This window comes from Opisthocomus hoazin, chromosome 1, assembly GCF_030867145.1.
Source record: "Opisthocomus hoazin isolate bOpiHoa1 chromosome 1, bOpiHoa1.hap1, whole genome shotgun sequence".
NCBI classification, from domain to species: Eukaryota; Metazoa; Chordata; class Aves; order Opisthocomiformes; family Opisthocomidae; genus Opisthocomus; species Opisthocomus hoazin.
The window spans coordinates 127,239,214-127,257,285 of NC_134414.1; the positions used below are offsets into that span (position 1 = coordinate 127,239,214).

The window sequence follows — 18,072 nt, forward strand, 5'->3', positions numbered from 1 at the left end:
GGGGTGCCTCAGTGCTACCGCAGCACAGCGACTTTCTCACTCGTTCATAGCTCGTTCCCCCGGCTACGGCGTGCAGCAGGAGTACTCCCTGGCTCCTGTGGTTAAGGTGGTTTCTAGACCTCCAAGCTGCAAGGGTCATTTAGACTGTGCGGGATGCCAACAGCTCGAAACCAGAGTGACGAGGGGAGGAGGAGGTGCACCCATTCAGCGCTGCGGGGTGTGCATTCAGCTGTGAGCACCAGACGTGATGCACAGGTAGTTGCCGGCAGTAACCGCTAGCAGAACTTTCTTATGGTCCAAAAACCCTTCCTGTGCTTTTCTAGAAAAAAAGAGCATTGAACTACCTGTTCCCTACCCCAAAACCTCAACCTCTTTCCATCTCCACAAAACTCTGTCATTTTGTTCTGTAATCAGGACCGAACCCTGCAACGATGAACATCAATTGCGATGGCCGGAGGGAACAAATGTGCATTAATAGTACCATTTTATTTTCTGTAGACTAAACCCACAAATTATCTAGGGTCTTGTCACTTGAGACCGTTCAAATGCTCCACTTCCAGCATGTGTTTAAGTGGCTGCAAAAACGAACGCCTAAGCAGGCAGGACAAACATCATGCCATTGATGTTATTTTTAAGTTCTGTTTCAAGGTCAGTAGGTTGTTGTATTTTTCCACGTTTCTGGAGCATTCACATATGAATCACGTTCAGCAGTGACGATGGCCTGACTAAAACTTGACTATCCATTTTTCCCCACGGGTTATATAGCCATATTTATGCCTTATGTGGATTTACTGAAAGAGCTCAGCTATTCCCTTGTGCCTCGGTGCAGAGTACAAGCCAATGTCATGGGCAGCCCAGACAATCTAGCAGCTCAAATCCCATTCCCACACCCTAACCCTCCTGTTTTCAAATACATAGTAAAAGGATTAGCTGTGCGGATCAGGCTGATGCAGTTTAAGCAGTAAGAGGCGTCTGGGTTTCACTGTTAACCGATTCCAAACACACAAATGCGTTTTATTTCAATTTTAACATGTGGTTAGGTTGCTGTATACAGAACATAAAGCCAGAACAACAGACTTTTCGAAGTGCTTTAAAGCAACTGAAACCAAGTTGATAACGTCAAGTGCTACAGGGACCTTAGCCTCCTTCTCCTCACCATGTTGAATACCCTGATGACACATGTCCCATTACCCAACAGGGTGCATCGCTACTGTTAAAAAGCTTCCAGCTGATGTTTTCAAAATCTTCCATTTCAGCCCAAAATCTACTGTGCCATGTAAATTCCAAATCCTTACACGCAATTTATCAGCAGACAAAAGATCACACAAGTTATTGAAAGAGCTTCTGTGTCATCCGCATATTTTAAAGGTCACTTCGCTACTGATGAGAAGAAAACTGCAGGATTCACTCTCACAGAGAGAAGCTAATTGCTCAACATTTCATGTAAGTGTACTCAGACTCTTCCAAGCTGTTCATTACCACTTTTGCCCTGACTGTAATGGAATTATTTAACATTTAAAACCATCAGACACACTCAATCACAAAGCTCTGCAGACATCACTGCATTTAAAACGCCGCTTCTTCAAGCGCAGTAGACCAAAGAGCGCTGTTCATTTCCCGTTGTACATTCAAGTCAGAAAAACACCATGACTGTCACAGCACTTTCTGCATTTCCTAAGTCCATTGCAAATACTTGGATGCCTATCATATAATACGCCCTTCGTCATACTGTCTTCCCCCCGCCTTTTTCTGTCCACTGCTCGGAGCCTTGGTGTCAGTTCGTATCCGTGTATTACCTGCTTCTCCCTCTCACCTTTGTTTGCTCATTTCTTTAAACCAAGCCCTGGCATCTGCGAGTCGACTGTCTGACAAAAGCCAGCTATTCAATACTTCATTTACACCACATGAGGGTGTTTCAAGCTGTGTAGGATGCCAGAATTAATTTGGAAGTCCTCCTGTTCGGAAAGGAACCAAGGGGCAAACAGATACATTTGTTTTCCGCTGATTAAAAGTCTTACCAGGGCAACCTGGTGCGGGAGACTTTGACAGGAAAGAGATGAAACATCATACGTGAGAAACAGATGGAAGAGGAGTTTGAAAGACATAATCCGATGTTCCCTGAAATCAAATAATCTTTGCTGGGGACTTGCCCGAGCTTTGTCTTGTCCTTAAGGAATCATTTTAAATATAATATGATTTCATATTATTTCCATTAAAATCTCCTTAGACAGGATTAAGTAATCATTATCCCCCTGCAGAGCTTTTTAGAAGCTTTCCATTGGCTTATTTCTCAAAGTTAATTGCAGAGTCAGGAAGAATTACCTACTCACATGAACAATAAATAAAACAAAATTTCTCCTTTATATACCATTTCTTCTGGAGTTTAAGTGTACACGGATCTGTCTAATGATTGCCTGCTCTGATAAGTGATGATTTTAGATCCCGCAAAGGGCATGTAAGGTAATTAATACCCTGTTCTGGTTAGCAAGTATAATTTCTGTAGACAGCTTTTTAAAACAAACACATTCGTTCACACACAGCCGGAGCACTTCCCAAGGCTTTCAACATGGCTGCAACGAGGAAAGCATCTCCCTAAAAGGGAAAACTCTGTGGGTCCGATTGGAGGTGGGCTGTTCCGCCGGGAGATCCCAGGCGGCAAAGCCTGTTACCGGCGGCTGCAGGGCTGCTTCTCACATCCGCAAGCCACACTGAATTAGTTTACAGGACCAAAAGGTGCCTTGTAAGAAAAGCCACTGTAAAAGTAAAGACGTGTGACTCGGGGCAAGGCGAAAGGTGATGCAGGACACAGGTACAGGGATGCCTTGGCCAGGGCATTCCCTAAGCCAGCAGCTGACCCCTTGGCTGCCGGAGCCGTGGGAGCCAGGCAGAGGCGAGAGGCCACCAGCCCCACGCACCCACCCGTGGGCTGGGGGCTGGCAGCCCTCCCCTTGCCCTGGCCAGCGGGGCCCGGCACCGCCCAGGTGCAGCCAGTGGGGACAGGGGCTGCGGAGCACCGGGAACAGCCCTCGTCCCGCTGAAGTCCCCGGGCCCTGACGCTGGCTGCACCGGGCATGGCAGTAACTGAAAACAGATTTCTTGCTTTTATCCTTTGCCCCCTCCCCGCAGCATTCGCTGTCTCCCCGGAAGCAGAGGAAAACCACGTGTACGTAAAACCACCTCGCTGCTCGGCTTTCCAGGGTGTTGCTCCTACAGCTGCGCGATGCACGTGCTAAAGGCCGTTCTACAGCAGACCCAGATAAATTCACAGCATTACATCCGTGTCGTATGTGACCTCAGATTCCGGCTCGGGTCTGCGTCATCGATCTGCACTGAGCAGCGTAATGCTCAAGCCTCTCGTAATAAAAAGCTTTTCTACCCATGCAGCAAGCTCTGAACACCTTACTCTTACAGAAGGGCTTTTATCTGACACCCCTGTAGCCACCGTCAAGCATTGGATAACTTGATCTGGGCCAAATTATTCCGGGGTTGACAGCACCCAAGTCCAAGCTGAATGACTGAAGCCTGCACACTGGGGCAGCTGATGCCAAAAACAGGGGCTTGAAGGTCTTTTTTTTTCCTTCTTTAAATTAAAGCAGGAGTCAATTTTGAACATAATCACAGCTCTTGAGTAACTAAATATACGTTACACGCTTATGCCGGTGGGGAGCAGACGGAGTCAAACAGAAAAACAAACTGCCCCACGCTCAGTTTAGCGGCAGAAATGGAAATTTGGGGGCTGGCAGGTGGGGATCTCCTCTCCCTCTTTCTCCGCCCAGGTCCCGCGCTGGTGGCAGCCCCTTCCCCTCTTCCCTCGCTGGGGCTGGCAGGGGCCGGCAGGCATCGTCCCCCAGCCCCGCTCTGCCGGGGCCACGCACCAGCCCGCGCCATCCCTCTCCGCCATCCCTCCGGCCGGGTCCCCCGAGGGGCGGGGCGGAGAGGGGCGGGGCGTGAGGGGCGGAGAGGAGCGGGGTGAGGCTTGAGGGGCGGGGCGGGGAGGAGCGGGGCGGGGCGAGCTGCGCTCGCCGCCGGCTGCAGTGCTGCGGCGCCACCTGCTGGTCATCGGCGGGAGCGCGGGTGCGGTGCCCGCCGGTACCCCCCGGCGCAGGGCGGGGACACGGCTCCGAGGGAAACCACAAGGAAGAAAGCCGGGCTCTCCACATCCCTTGGAATATGGCTGTCTGGCCCTTTTTTCCTGCTTTTTTTAAGAACAAAAAGGTGCCTCCTTTTGCAGTGACTGACGGCACGACAGAGGTTAAACTGCTTTGCTTCTGCAAGCCCACACAGACAAGAAATGCTCCGATTAGTATTAAGCCTTCCATGCATGCAAAGTCCATACAGCTCTGTAGGAAGGAAGGCGTTTTCTGTTCAGCACAGATATTCCCTTAGTGATGGATTTAGACCTGCTTGTGACGTGGTAAACAATACCACCAAATACTTTAAAAAGGTCTGTCAGATCATTCTTTCCAGTCAGTCAGTCATCCATCTAAAACCCTGGGAAATACGGTGCTCTGCAGCCTGATACTCATCGACCAGTCTTTAGCAGTAAATAAAGCAAATCCCACTCCTAAATCAGAATACCTATTTTAAGCTTGACAGGATTGAGTTTTAGTTGATTTCCATTAATTACAGAAATACCACCGTGGTAACGATACGTTTTCCAACAGGCTTGGAGGGACAGTTTCTTGGCTGGCTGAAGGTGATGTAAGAACACACAGCTGCCAAAAGCAGCGTTCCTGCTGCAGCGCTCCTGCCTGGCGTTGACATCACGCAGCTGCTGACCCGGCTGAGAACCCTGCAGCGGGCTGAGCTGATCCCACCCTTGTTCAACCTCTAGTGCCAATGAGAGGAAACATGCAGCCCGGGCAGGGTAGGGGTAAGTCTGGACCGTCCCTTCCAGAGGCTTAAGCCACCTGAGAAGCTACCCCTGAGGCCTTGAAAAATGTGAAGATAGCAAGTGACAGAAGCTCATTAAGACCAAAGGGGAATAAAATTATTATATTCCTTTTTTTCTTCACGTGTACCGTGGATATAATTTCAGAAAAGCAGACTCAGGAGTAATTACTGTTCCAAAGGCACAGCACTTCCAAAAGGACTGGCACTTCCTATTGCCTTTAGAATCCTTATTCACTTCAGTCTTTAAATCTCTGGTCCACAGATGGCTTGCGCATGAGCCCGGAGTCAACTCATTCTTGTGACTTCACCACAGGTAACTGAGTCTTCTTCGCAAACACTGCCACCAGGCCTGCACTGTGCCCTGTCATCTCACCAACACGTCCCCGAGATCCTGTGCTGTAACCCCATGATGACAGATGCAGACTGTTTTCTTTCAGTGTAAGGTGAGAATTATTTTTTGTTTGGTTTCACAGTTATATATTGGGTCATATTAGTCAATATTTGTATAGTAAAAACTAACATTTGTGAGAATGGCTGATGCAGGTATCAAAAAGCTTGTGTTAAGCCAATGCTTCCCGTTTAATCGTGGTGTCCATATGGCAGAACTGTCATCTCTATACACGTAGTAGAACACAAAGCTTCAACACTCTTCAGGCAGGCTGGCGGAGTGATGTGTTAATCTGCTCCCATTAACAAGACAGCAAATACCCAGTTGACTGCCTAATTCAAATTAAGCACATGTAATCTCACGGTGACACTCGCTATGGTGTTAACGTAACGCATACATCGAGATAGACTGGATGAAGTAAGTGTCCTCAGGAGTGCTCAGCTTCCAACATTAATATCATTCAGGCGCTCTGAATTTTAATATGGGTCATTAACACCAAACTCCTGTAATCACTGTTTTAAAGACAGAGCCTTTTAACTGTGTCTGTCTTCTGCGCGCTGCGCAAGGGGTGCAGAGGCAATGTTACAGGTTTTCCAGTTCGTGGCAGGATGGGGGAGTCCCATCCGACTCCACCATGGATGTGTACTTTATGGGAGGTGGCGGCGGCTTGAAAGATGGAGGTCTGTTCATACTGAAACAGTAGAGAAAAAACAGGCCATCACACAGAAGCCGTATAAAAGACAGTTGTAAAATGTCTGTTTTTACAGGAGGAGGTAGATGGACACGAAGTCATTATAAGAGCACTTGACATTTGCTCTCACATACCGCAACTTCCCTGTTTCTGTTCTACAGCCCCAATGCACCTGCCGGTATTCATTTGGCTTTCTCAGCTCTCACTTAGCAATTTTACTTTATTCATGCTTCGAAAAAATGGATCACGGTCCTAGTGAACCATTCAAAACCCTCACAGATGTCTTCTGCTCACACGGCTCTCTGAAGGTATAGTTAAAGACTCCTAACATTTTTTTGTCACTTTATAGGCCAAAATAAAGTAAGATCCCACCCCAAAACAGTGAAAAAAATCAATTACTTTTTTTACTTTTGATATGCAGGATTTGCAGTCGTGTTTCGAAAGGGTTTTGTAGAACCACAAATGATTCATGATCACCATGAATTTTTCAAACATTTTAGTAATGTTAGTAAGACTAAACATAATTGGCTCTTAGACACTGCTTCCATCAGTAGATCTCTGAGTGCTTTAGTAGGGAATTAAACTTTGGTAATAATTACAAACTCAATGCTTCTTTGACTGGAATTAAGTTTCAGGTGGCCTACTTTCACATATATTATTCACAACTCGAACAGAGTCGCCCTACAAGTACAATTCCATTAAAAGATGTCCTCAAGTAACCATGCAAAAGGAGAGAGTAAACGCAGCTGGCAGGGAAGCTAATAGAAGTGGGGGGCTCTGGGGAAAAATAATGACTTGTATTCCTCCCTCACACCCTGGAGCTGCACCGCAGCTCTGTCTTTAAAGTTTATTTTATAGATAAGTTGAAAGGACTGGCGTTTCGTACTGCTGTATGAAAAAAAACGACATTAGCCATCCATGTACTTGAAGGCCTTGTGCACTATGGGTGGTCTCAAATAAAAATGTATAAATCCAAATGGCTGGGTTAGAGTTTATGCTGTCCCCTGTGTCACCTCTCCCACCCCTGCAGTCCCCTCCCTGGTACTTACATCTCTTTCTGGTACTGACACCATTTCCTGATGCCCAAAGCTATCAGAAAACTGCAGAAGAGGAGAAGGACAGCTACCACTGTTGGCCAGGGGAAGCGACTGGCTTTTGTGTTCCTCATGCCGCCTGGAAGGGACACAGGAGACAGCGCTCAGCCAAGCGTCCTCGGGGATGAGGGAAATCCCTGCTTGCTGCCTGTGCCTCGCTGCTGTGAGAACCCAGCCCCAAATCAACACCGAACTGCCAGGTTCCCAGCCTGAGGATCCCAAACACTGAGCACTGCAGCTCTGATCGGTGGACTTCAATCACTCTTGTTCTGACTGGGCATCCCCATGCGGCCCCAATTGCCGCTCCCCACCATGGTGCTGGAATCCCCCAATGCCCCCTCCTGCGCAGCCACCCTCAGGGGTGCTGGTGGCTGGAAGCGGTGCCCTCGGGGTCCCCGCTGCGGGGAGGAAGGCGAGGAGGAGCACGGTCCTCCTGCAGCCGCCACAGAGGGTGCAGCGGTGGGCTGGGTGCCAGAGGGGCTGGAGCACAGGAGTCACTGGGTGACACTGCTTCAGTGTCACCTCCCATGGTGCCGGCGTCACGACCCTTTGCAAGGTTGGTCGTGCTGGTACGTCGCCCAGCTCGGGTCTCAGCCACGGTGGCAGCCAGCGCTGAGGCCAGGCACCAGGTCCACCACACTGCACGAGCCGTGAGTGGCCCCAGCGGCGCAGGCGTGTGAGCAGCCAAATTCTGCAGCCAGAAGAAAACACGCGCTGGGGCTTTGCTTGTGGGTGCAGGGAGACGCCAAAAGCCTGCAACAACCTGCATTGTGGGGACACAGCAACTGTGACTGCTTTTTTCATCTCTTTTCCCTTTTCTGAACTCCCCTGGTCAAATGTACACGACACTCTGGGTTTCGTGCCTCTCTGCTTTTACGTACTGCAAGAGCACGCTGAAAGAAGAGGGTTTGTAGGATAATGTCTCACCAGTACTATTGAGCAGACTGCTGGTAGTAAAGAAACCTTTCCCTCTGGTAACTGAAATTGGTTGGTCTGTGATGCTGAAGGACATGTTACCTGAAAAAACACAGACACAGAACATTTTTAGTAACTTAATGGTTTTTTTTTTTTAATGAAGGTTGTGTTTTGAAGCCACTGTTATTCACCCTGCTGAAGCCTGGAAATCAAATTCTAGAATGAGGGTGTCAAAATTCACTCGGCAAGATGCCTACATTTTTGTCCTACAACCTGATGTTAGACAAAAAATGTGCATTTATCAAATTAAAGAATATTAAAAGAAAGAAAGAAAGACTATTAGAAAACACCTATTGAGATATTTCAGCAAGCCAGCGTTGAGCTGCACAGCGGTCTGGGAGAATGATAAGCTTTTTACCTCTTTGATGGTAATGAAAAAGCTAAAGATATTAAGTGGCTTAGCAGCAACACAAAGAGTCTGCCTCTGCCGTGACTGAGCGAAACCTCAGTCTCCCCTGTCAAGTATTGTGTCTGAACCACAGAAATCATATTTCGTCTGTTAGCAGACAGATATTTTGTCTTTCCTAATACAGCTAAGCTACCTATGTTTAAGATCAGTGCTGCCTAAGGATACATTCCCCTTTGTTCTAGCCGTCTCCGTGTTCGTGTCTTCCGAAATAACAGCTAAAATATGCGACTAGACAACGGCACAGGGTTTGCAGAGCTGCCACGGCACTTACGATGCGCCAGGGTTGTATTCTCGGGGGAGCGTGTGGCATTCCTGAGGCTTTGCGGGGATTCGGTGGTGGAATCGTTCAAATCTGTACAAAAAGAAATAATGTCCTGCAATTATCTTACAAGCCTGTACGTGACTGCTTCATTGGGCTCTACTGTGGCTATTTTATACCCTTCGCTTTTCTCCGATGCAAACAACAAACGAAATAACAGAGATACCTGAAAGTCTCCAGTATAATTGCTGATTTATAAATCCAGGAAAAAAAAAAAATCCACTGTTTAAATGATGTAAATGAGTAACCAGAGACAGGAAAATCTGTTTCTTATGAGATGCCGTTTCTGATTGAAATTGAGCATTCAAGTATATGCATGTATGTATGTAAGTATGTAGGTATTAAAAAGCCCCACCAAAATCAGTCCAATTTTAGGGCACTCTAAAAATTCACTGAGAGTTTTGGACATGAATTCAATTCAGTTCTTCTTTTCTCCTTGTTTATGAAGTGTTTAATTTTATGGGGATAAGCGTGGTAGATCTGGCATTTTAAAAAGTTATGATAAAAAAAAGGAAATACACTTAGAGATTCCATAACACAGTGCTGTATACAGCACGCCGATGAGCACTACATGTTATTATTTACATAATGGCTTGTGCCAGAGCCTCTGAGGATTGAACTGATAATGATAATCCCTGTTGTATGAGCCTGGTGGCCCTGGGAGGGCAGAGGGAAACAACTTGGTATGCCTTGGCAGAAGCACTGGTGCCCGTGAGCTCTGAAATCATCCTCAGTCACAGCCACCGGACTGAGGACCCTCGAAGGCCATGGCCCAGCTGGTGGTCAGGGGGCACAGCTGTAGGGAAGATGACGAGTGGTGCAACACACGGTACCTCCTGCAAATCACAGCTTAGTTCAGCACGCTTTTAGCAAAGATTGCAACAGCAAGCTGTGCAAGAGCAGGCTGGTGAAGCATTAGAAATTGTCACAAGGTTTTGGTCTACATGCGTGGCTGTGGGTTATATGTGTGTAAATAAGCACCAGAGTGTTGCCACAAATATATTCAGAAAATGGAAAGCGGCTGCTACATTTGAGCTTCAGCCAAAAGATGACTATCGTGCAAATGCAGAAGTGCGTTGACAGGACCTGCCTGTTCCAAAAGCACAAAGGCCAACCAAGATGTTAAAAAAGAAAGTCACTTCTGGTTTTCTGCTGCTAAGCAGCGATTTTCTATACAGAAGGTTTTGTGAAAAAATGTCCACCCCCAGGGTTCTGTTATTGATTTATTGATCTTTAATGACGCCGCCTTTCGATGTTCTCTTAGCCAGCTTTTATTGCCCCACATTATCTCATGGTTTCATTGCTGCTCTGTGATTTTATTTAGCTTCTCCAGTAATTTATTTCATCTATAATGTACCCACAGTGATCACTACACTTGCCTAGCAACTCTCTCAATTTTAATATTATTAAATTAAATACATCTAACAAAACCAGGATATTCAAACACTCTTTGTTCCTCTCTTGCTGCTGCAAATCCTTGATGGCTTGTAAGACTCCAGTCTTTAACTCAGTGCAACTCAGCAGGGGGATAGCTTCTGTGGAGTACTGAAAAGATGGTACAGATTATGCCACACGACTTCTGGCCTCTGCTCGGACACAACTTTTCCATGTTTAGTAATAATTTTTGCACAGTGGTGCGATGACCATCAACTAGCAGCTGAAAATAAGCACTGCAGAGCTAAAGTTCTTGGCAAAGGCGTCACAAACTGAGGACCATGTAGAGCCGAGTACCTGCTGCTGTACTTTTTGCAGGACACTCCAGATCACTGTAGATTTGCAACCCAACATGCACTGTCAGTGCCACATTTGCAGCACGTGTATTTAGCTATGTTTAGCTACATAACTCCCCTGTTAACAGTCCTACGAAGCAAAGGAGATACATCATCTACTCACGTGCTGTCGTCAAACTCTCACTGAACGCTATGGCATCGGTGTAGCTTTTTGTCTCCGTGGTAGAAACCAAGGCTGCTGCTGAAAAACACACAAGCTTGTAAAAATTGTTGTAGAGAACCCTATCACTTCTTAATTTTTCCCTCTTTCTTCCCTGTTTCCTGACTGAAAAGGTAAAAGACTTAGAATCATAGAATCATAGAACAGTAAGGGTTGGAAGGGACCTTAAAGATCATCTGGTTCCAACCCCCCTGCCACGAGCAGGGACATTTTCCACTAGACCAGGTTGCTCAGAGCTCCATCCAACCTGGCCTTGAACACTGCCAGGGAGGGGGCAGCCACAGCTTCTCTGGGCAACGTCTTCCACTGTTTCACCACCCTCAGGGTGAAGAATTTCTTCCTAATATCTAATCTAAATCTGCCCTTTTTTAGTTTGCAGCCCTTCCCCCTTGTCCTATCACTACACACCCTTGTGAAAAGTCCCTCTCCATCCTTCCTGTAGGCCCCCTTCAGGTACTGGAAGGCTGCTATAAGGTCTCCCTGGAGCCTTCTCTTCTCCAGGTTGAACAGCCCCAACTCCCTCAGCCTGTCCTCATAGGAGAGGTACTCCAGCATTCTGATCATCTTTGTGGCCCTCCTCTGGACCCCCTCCAACACATCCATGTCCTTCTTCTGTTGGGGGCTCCAGAGCTGGACGCAGTACTCCAGGTGGGGTCTCACGAGAGCGGAGTAAAGGGGCAGAATCCCCTCCCTCGCCCTGCTGGGCACGCTTCTCTTGATGCAGCCCAGAATACGGTTGGCTTTCTGGGCTGCAAGTGCACATTGCCGGCTCATGTTGAGCTTGTAACCTACTACCTGAGATGCTGGCTTCCTTCCAACCAGCACCACAAAATTCTGTGTCTAGTCTGTCACCAGCTAGAATACGAAGACGAGTTTGGTGAGAAGGACGAATAAACTTTGAAAAAACATATGGGGCATTTAAGCATGCATTTTTGGATTTCAGCCAAGTTTCAGTTGAAACTGAGTAGTTCCGAGTGCACTGGCTTGTTTCCACCTGAAGCCAGTAGAGTGCGATGAACAAACATAGGTAACTCAGAATTTAGACAAGGTTTCACCAGCTCCATGAGACAAAACTGTTTTTCCTACTAGCAAAGAGAAGTTTTGAATAAGTTAGTGTACAGGAGTCACACCTGCGATGCCTGGTGCCAAATACCAACTTATTTAACATTTTCCTTTAATTTTTTTTGAAGTGCTAAATATTCTAGAGCTGAACTAGATATTTATCTGATATTCAAAAACAGACAGATGGTGGTTAGCAAGTAGACCTCTATTTTCCCAAGAGGACTCTTTCACATTTACTTAAAAGAGTCCATCTTTTCTAACATCTGTCTCATTTTTGGAAAAGTACCATTAAGCCATCTGAACAAAGCTGAGAAGGTGAAATGCAGCTGTAACCCAGCTCTCAAAGCCTGAACATCTCTCGGCTCAGAAATGGAACAATTGTGGAAGACAAGCAAAGACCAGGCTGCAGTTTTAACAGCCTTGGTTTTGTCTCCCCTCCTCCTTCTCCTGCCTATATCTATGCACTCTTCCCTCTTATCAATTCCCAGCTGTCTCTTGGATTTTCGTTATAAACTTGCAAAATAAGAGGAACTGAATCAACCTCCTTTTGACAATGGCAGACTTGGACTTCGGAGAAGCACTAACCCATTGTTGGCACACCACAATGGCCACATGTCAGGGGCATTGGTTAAAAGGCAGTTGTTTCCTGGGCTATTTACCGAACAGAAATGGCTCAGTTCCGGATTACACTATGACTTTGACCGTGTACCTCCTCAACCAGTGAAGATGTGTAATTAAGTGAGGAGAATCCTCTCTGTTCACATCGTGTATTTATAGCCTTTGTCATGACAAGGGGCAATGGGCACAAACTGAGGCAACAGGAAGTTCCGTCTGAACATGAGGAAGAAGTTCTTCACCCTGAGGGTGACGGAGCACTGGAACAGGCTGCCCAGGGAGGTTGTGGAGTCTCCTTCTCTGGAGATATTCAAGACCTGCCTGGACAAGGTCCTGTGCAGCCTGCTGTAGGTGACCCTGCTTTGGCAGGAGGGTTGGACTAGATGACCCACAGAGGTCCCTTCCAACCCCTACTATTCTGTGATTCTGTGATTCTGTGAAATTTTTTGTTGAGACAGAAGGGCTTTCAGTCTGCTTGGACAAGTACTTTGCTACCCTGCTGTCAGCCAGGCTGGGCGAGCATCTCTACTTTGGGGATGGGAACAGGAGTGTAAGAAGCAGCAAACTTTAATTTCAGTGCTGCTGAAATCTGTGTTCCTGCCTGGCATATTTCAGTCTAGTCTTTTCATGCCCCGGGCCTTTGTATTAAGTGATTCAGCTCCCAAACAGCACTCTGCCGGGGCAGGCCAAAGCTTTGTGTTCAGCATCTTCCTGCAGTATTACCCCCCACACTGCCCATCGCGTGACACGTGCATCTCTGGGTAGATACTGCTAGAGTGTAATACAGGCTACTTCAGGTCAAAACTGCAGGACCATAATACCCAGCTTAAGGAGGACGTTCAGTGCCCCACAGGCTCGTGAAAGTTCGTCTGTTGCAACTGCTATTTTTTGTTCAGGAGAACAAGGCCGCTGCAAATACCAAGGGCCAAATTCACCCTGGCTGGCTGCTGCCTCAGCAGTGGATCATTTCCCAGCCCACGCTTTGGTGCTGCTACGGAGGGCGAGACGGCGTTTAACAGCGGCTTGCCACGCATTGCCTGCGCTGCCTTTTCACGCGGGCTGTTTTGTCTCCGAAATGGCAGCGAGTGCCGTGCCTGCGTTTGTGCAGGCCGTGCGGCAGCGAGCGCACGCCTTGCTGCCGGTGCGGGCAGCCCCAACGCCCTTCCAGGTGCCGCTTAACACCCGCCAGTCCTGCAGGGATCAACAGCTGGGCTTAAAAACGGGAAGAGGCTTTAAAGAAAAAAGCGTTCGCAGACAGGCTGGGCCGTGAGCAAATGTGCTCTGCTGGGACTGGCGGGCATCGACCCTTTGTTTTGGGATCAGAAGGCAGGAGGGTCACAGCTTCACCAGCTCTTGACCCAGGCTGCTGCCGCGCTGCTGGGTGCGTGCCAGCCCCTGGTGCACGCTCCTCTCCCTGGGGACGTGAGGTTCAACCCTCCCAATGAGTCACCCTGCCCTCCACTGGCCTCGGTGGCACCAGCCCACACAACAAGTCATCGAATTGAGTCATCTGCTGTGAATATTTTGTTTATCGGTGCTTTGTATTTGCACTCCTGTGCTCCGATGTTGGAGATGCTTTTTCTAGCTCTAATGTCATTCTATTTTTGTACGATATTTAATTAAAGAGATACAAGGAATAAATATTGTAAAAATATATACTCAATGTCTATTCACATGCTGAAATTAATACATATATCCTGAATGGAGCATTAAAAAAGATGAAATCAAGACAGCATTTTCTCATATACCTAGTTTTGAACTCTGGACTTCCTAGTGCATAATGCATTAGGAAAAGGGGTTCAGTGGACATTAAATTGTTCGCTACAAAAAAAATTCAAGATGGTTCTTGTGTCTCCTACATTCTTGAAACAATAGAGAAAACATTTCGGCTGAATTGATTACCTTGTGTTGTGGAAGCAGTAGCCAAGCTTGCTTGACTTGTGAAATCTGGAGAGGCCAAAGATATCGACTGATGCTCTAAAGACAAACAGATTACATGGTATCACACTTAGTTGATAGGATCTTTTAAAAATAAGACTAATAAATCATAAAACATCCTGGATCAAAGAGCTTGCAGTAGCTGTTAGGTTAACATGGACTGTGAGGCAGGAATCCCAATCAGACTTAAGGTTAAATGCTCGAAACACATCTCACAAACTCAAGGGGCAATCTGAGACAGCTGACTTTATTAATGCAGACCCTTTCACATGGACTAGCTGTATGCGTTATTAATTTACATTTTTATACACAGGGTTCAATTTAGCTGCAGTGGGGTGGATTTTGCACTTGAAGGTGGTGCTCCCCTGCCTAGCCAGGGCCTTGCCAGAGACAGTTCTGATGATGTGCGCCAGCCGTATAAGCCCAGGAGGTCGTCTGCTCCTGTGGGTTTTCCTGTCAATTGCTGAAGATAGTTTTATACAGTTATCCATATGCATGCTCTGGTAAAGCAGTGGTATGTATCTTATATCATTAATGAATGGGAATGAAGAACTACTATTGAGACAAGGAAAAGTGGTGGTTTTAACTTTTCTATGACAGGCACCTCTCAGGCATAATAGGACAAATGTATTCACAGTTGTATAGCGGGTTTTAGTCCATTATGTGAAAAGGTATAAGAATAATATATGATATTCAGCATTTTACATGCTGTCCTAACACGACAGTTTTAGTAAGATTTGTGTCAGATCTCTTCTTGGGTAACTTCATAGCTCACAAATTCCTGTCCAACAGCATACAGGTACCATCGATACCAGAGTGCGCTGACCTTTCCCTGACACTCTTCTGGCTCTGCGTACACGACATTTAAGCACAGGTCAAGCAGAGATCATACATCTATTGACTGAGTAATAAAGAAGGGTTTTTTTCCCCCCTTACCTGAGGTAGTCATGACAGCTGATGGAAGCGCTGAATTTCCAAGGTCTATAACAAATCAAAGCAAGCACTTTTACTGAGGGTGAGAAAGGTGTTTATTCTGCTTTAGAAAAGTGGGTCATTCAAGAGTTCAAGAGTGAGAGAGAGTGCACCACACTTAATTTCCAAATAATCTTTCAATGCACAACGTAATAAACGGTCCAGCGAGAATCAAGAAACACCTGAGGTAACTGTTCTGTGAAATCCAGAAGGAAACAAAGGTTTTTTGGGGGGAAAAGGTTTGGAGTCCCGGGCCCCTCCAGTCTGAGTCTTCAACTCAAAACCCAGAAGTGAGTTACGTGATTTTATCTCATACAAACAGAGGCACCTTACTGGTGTGCAGGTTAAAATAAATATAAATTATTTAAAAATAAAATATGACTCGGTGGTGAGGCCTGCATAGCTCCATCCATGAGGTATTTCAGAGACTGCAATCCTGATAGGAAATTTCAGGGACACTTTGCACTGATAAGTGCTTGCTGAGTCTTCAGGGAATGGGAGAGAGAGGGATTTAATCCTTCTAATTAAAGGACTGTTAACTAGCCGGCCAAGCACAGCAGAGACACCATCCTGCCCAAGCAGTATTTACATCCTGATTAAGAGCTGTCTCACTTTTTCTTTTTTTTTTTTTTGCCCAGGAGGTGAGGCAAAGTATCTCCTGAATAGCTTAGGAGGAGGGATTAAACCTCCCCAAAGGGTTCCATGAAGGAGGTGAACCATGAAAGCTCGCACACCCCATTGGAAAAAGATATCTGAGAAGGCAGCCTAAGTACCTCTCTGTGGCCAGGTGTGCTGGGAGGTTGGACAGGGAGTGATCCTCTGTGGACAGAATCTTAGTATGAGTAGGTAATCATCAACTCCCCAGTTGCTCTCTTGTGCAAGCGTCTGTACCTCCTTTGACTATTTTGAGTGTTGCTCTTCCATTTGCACTCCATTTTAGCCTCTCCTGTGCTGACAGGGATTTCATAGTGTCTGGCTGACATAAGAGGATCCCTTACCAGGGATGCAGAGGGTCTAAAAGCAGGGTAGTGGGGCACCTCGAGGTGTGCTCAGCTTACACTACATTACTGCAGAGCGTGCAAGGCGAAGCATGGTGGTGACCTACGCAAGCTGCCAGGGCTGCTTTGAGACATCACCTTGCAGGGGCCAGCGGAGGACAAAGTCTCTCTCTCAGGGACCCCTGGTACCTGGGTTAGCTTTCTGGTGTCCAACAGGGTATTGGGTGAACCCCCAGGGACTGCCACAACCTGCATGCACAGAAGCAAGCTTACACAGAAAACCCAGGCTGTTTGTCTACAGCGTATCTCTGCTGCACTCACGTAAGCCACCGGTGGAACACAGCTGCCTCCCGTGCGGAGCAGAGCGAGTCGCCCCGGGAGACGCATCTCCAAAGGGCTTCCGCTGAGGTGTGGAGGGAACGATTTACCTGTCTGCAGTAAGCTGATAATCAGACAAACTTGCAGGGGCAGAGCGTGGATTTAGCAAATTTATGCAAATTAAGAAACATCCGTCGGTTCTTTAATTAGGCAAAAATGTTGGGGATCTTGGCTGTCTACTTAAGCAGAAGGTAGAACCATTAGTAGGGCTGTTATTTTTAATTATCAGTTGAGTGCTGAAAGACCTATATTTGAATGCCAGCTGAAGCATCAGAAATAACTTTAAGTGCCCCTCAAGGCTGGAGTTTAATCATGTTTGGGCTTAATTATGATAGATTAAGTCACCAAAATATCTGTTCATTGTATCTTCTCTGAAGTCATAGTTGCAGAAGGGGGTACCTTACTACTAATCCAGAAACAAGTTTGCAAAACCATTTCTCCAACAGCTTTAGGAACTGGTAGATGCACCTTTAACATAACCCAAATTATTTCATTCGCTAATTTATCCTACCTTCTGAAGCCATGGTAGTAAAATGTTCGGGTAAGGCTTCATTAGACTTATTGTCTGTGAAGAAAAAAAAAAAAGAAAGATGAAAGCAGTTCTGAAAAGTGGTTAGGCTTTTGTTAAAAAGGTTGAAAATTTAGTTTGGGGTTTGTGTCATACTGTGCATTAGTACGGCACCTTCACAGAACATAGCTGAGAATTAATTTAATACTTTCCTTTCTGTCACATCTAAATACATTAGCGTTTTTATACAGAGTGGATCTATCTTAGTGTTAATACAGCCTGCAGGCAAGAAAGCAGACTTCTTTAATTGACAGCTCTTAATTTGAATGCATTTCTGCAAATTGGGCGAAATGAGTAATTTTGGAGAAAAATGACCATTTCTCTCTCTTCCCCCTGAAGCTGTATTTCCAGAGGAGCAAGATCTGGCTTTCGATGCTGTCTTTCTTCCTGGAAAAACATGCCAACAAGTGTACCCACAGCCACAAGTGAACACAGCTGAGCTGCAAGTAGTCACCACGGTACATGACGTGCCCATGGAGGTTGCTAAGGGGCAGCAATTCAGTTGTACTATTCAGTTGCACATCTCCTGCTTTCACCAAGTACTTGAGACAGCATATCTCTACACTCCTCTAATCATGTAGCTAATTCTTATAGTACAGGTTATAGGAGAGGTTCTCCATTGCCCAAAATGATTCAACTGTTTTAGGGGCCTTTTGCAGGTTTCACTGAAGATGTATAATATATCTCTGACTCTGTGGGTTGGATTTTCCGGAGAGCTTCATTGCACACATGCAGACTTTCTGCCAGGAGTGCTCAGTGAGAAACACATGATTATAGTAGCTCACTGGTGCCATGTGGCTAAGCTACTGTATTTTGGGGTAT

At 46.5% G+C, this 18,072-nt stretch overlaps 1 protein-coding gene across 1 annotated transcript in view; it reads right to left on the reverse strand.

The window, feature by feature from the left end:
• Nucleotides 1-5,132: 5,132 nt before the first annotated feature.
• Nucleotides 5,133-18,072, reverse strand: part of CD96 (CD96 molecule) — a 29,355-nt gene continuing 16,415 nt past the window's right edge. Inside the window, exons 8-13 of the mRNA XM_075412225.1 lie at nucleotides 17,194-17,247; nucleotides 14,299-14,373; nucleotides 10,663-10,740; nucleotides 7,994-8,083; nucleotides 7,022-7,145; nucleotides 5,133-5,972 (exon numbers count right to left, since the gene is read on the reverse strand). Of these exons, the coding sequence (XP_075268340.1) occupies nucleotides 5,864-5,972; nucleotides 7,022-7,145; nucleotides 7,994-8,083; nucleotides 10,663-10,740; nucleotides 14,299-14,373; nucleotides 17,194-17,247 (530 nt within the window). The 3' untranslated portion in view covers nucleotides 5,133-5,863. The remainder of the gene's footprint in view (nucleotides 5,973-7,021; nucleotides 7,146-7,993; nucleotides 8,084-10,662; nucleotides 10,741-14,298; nucleotides 14,374-17,193; nucleotides 17,248-18,072) is intronic.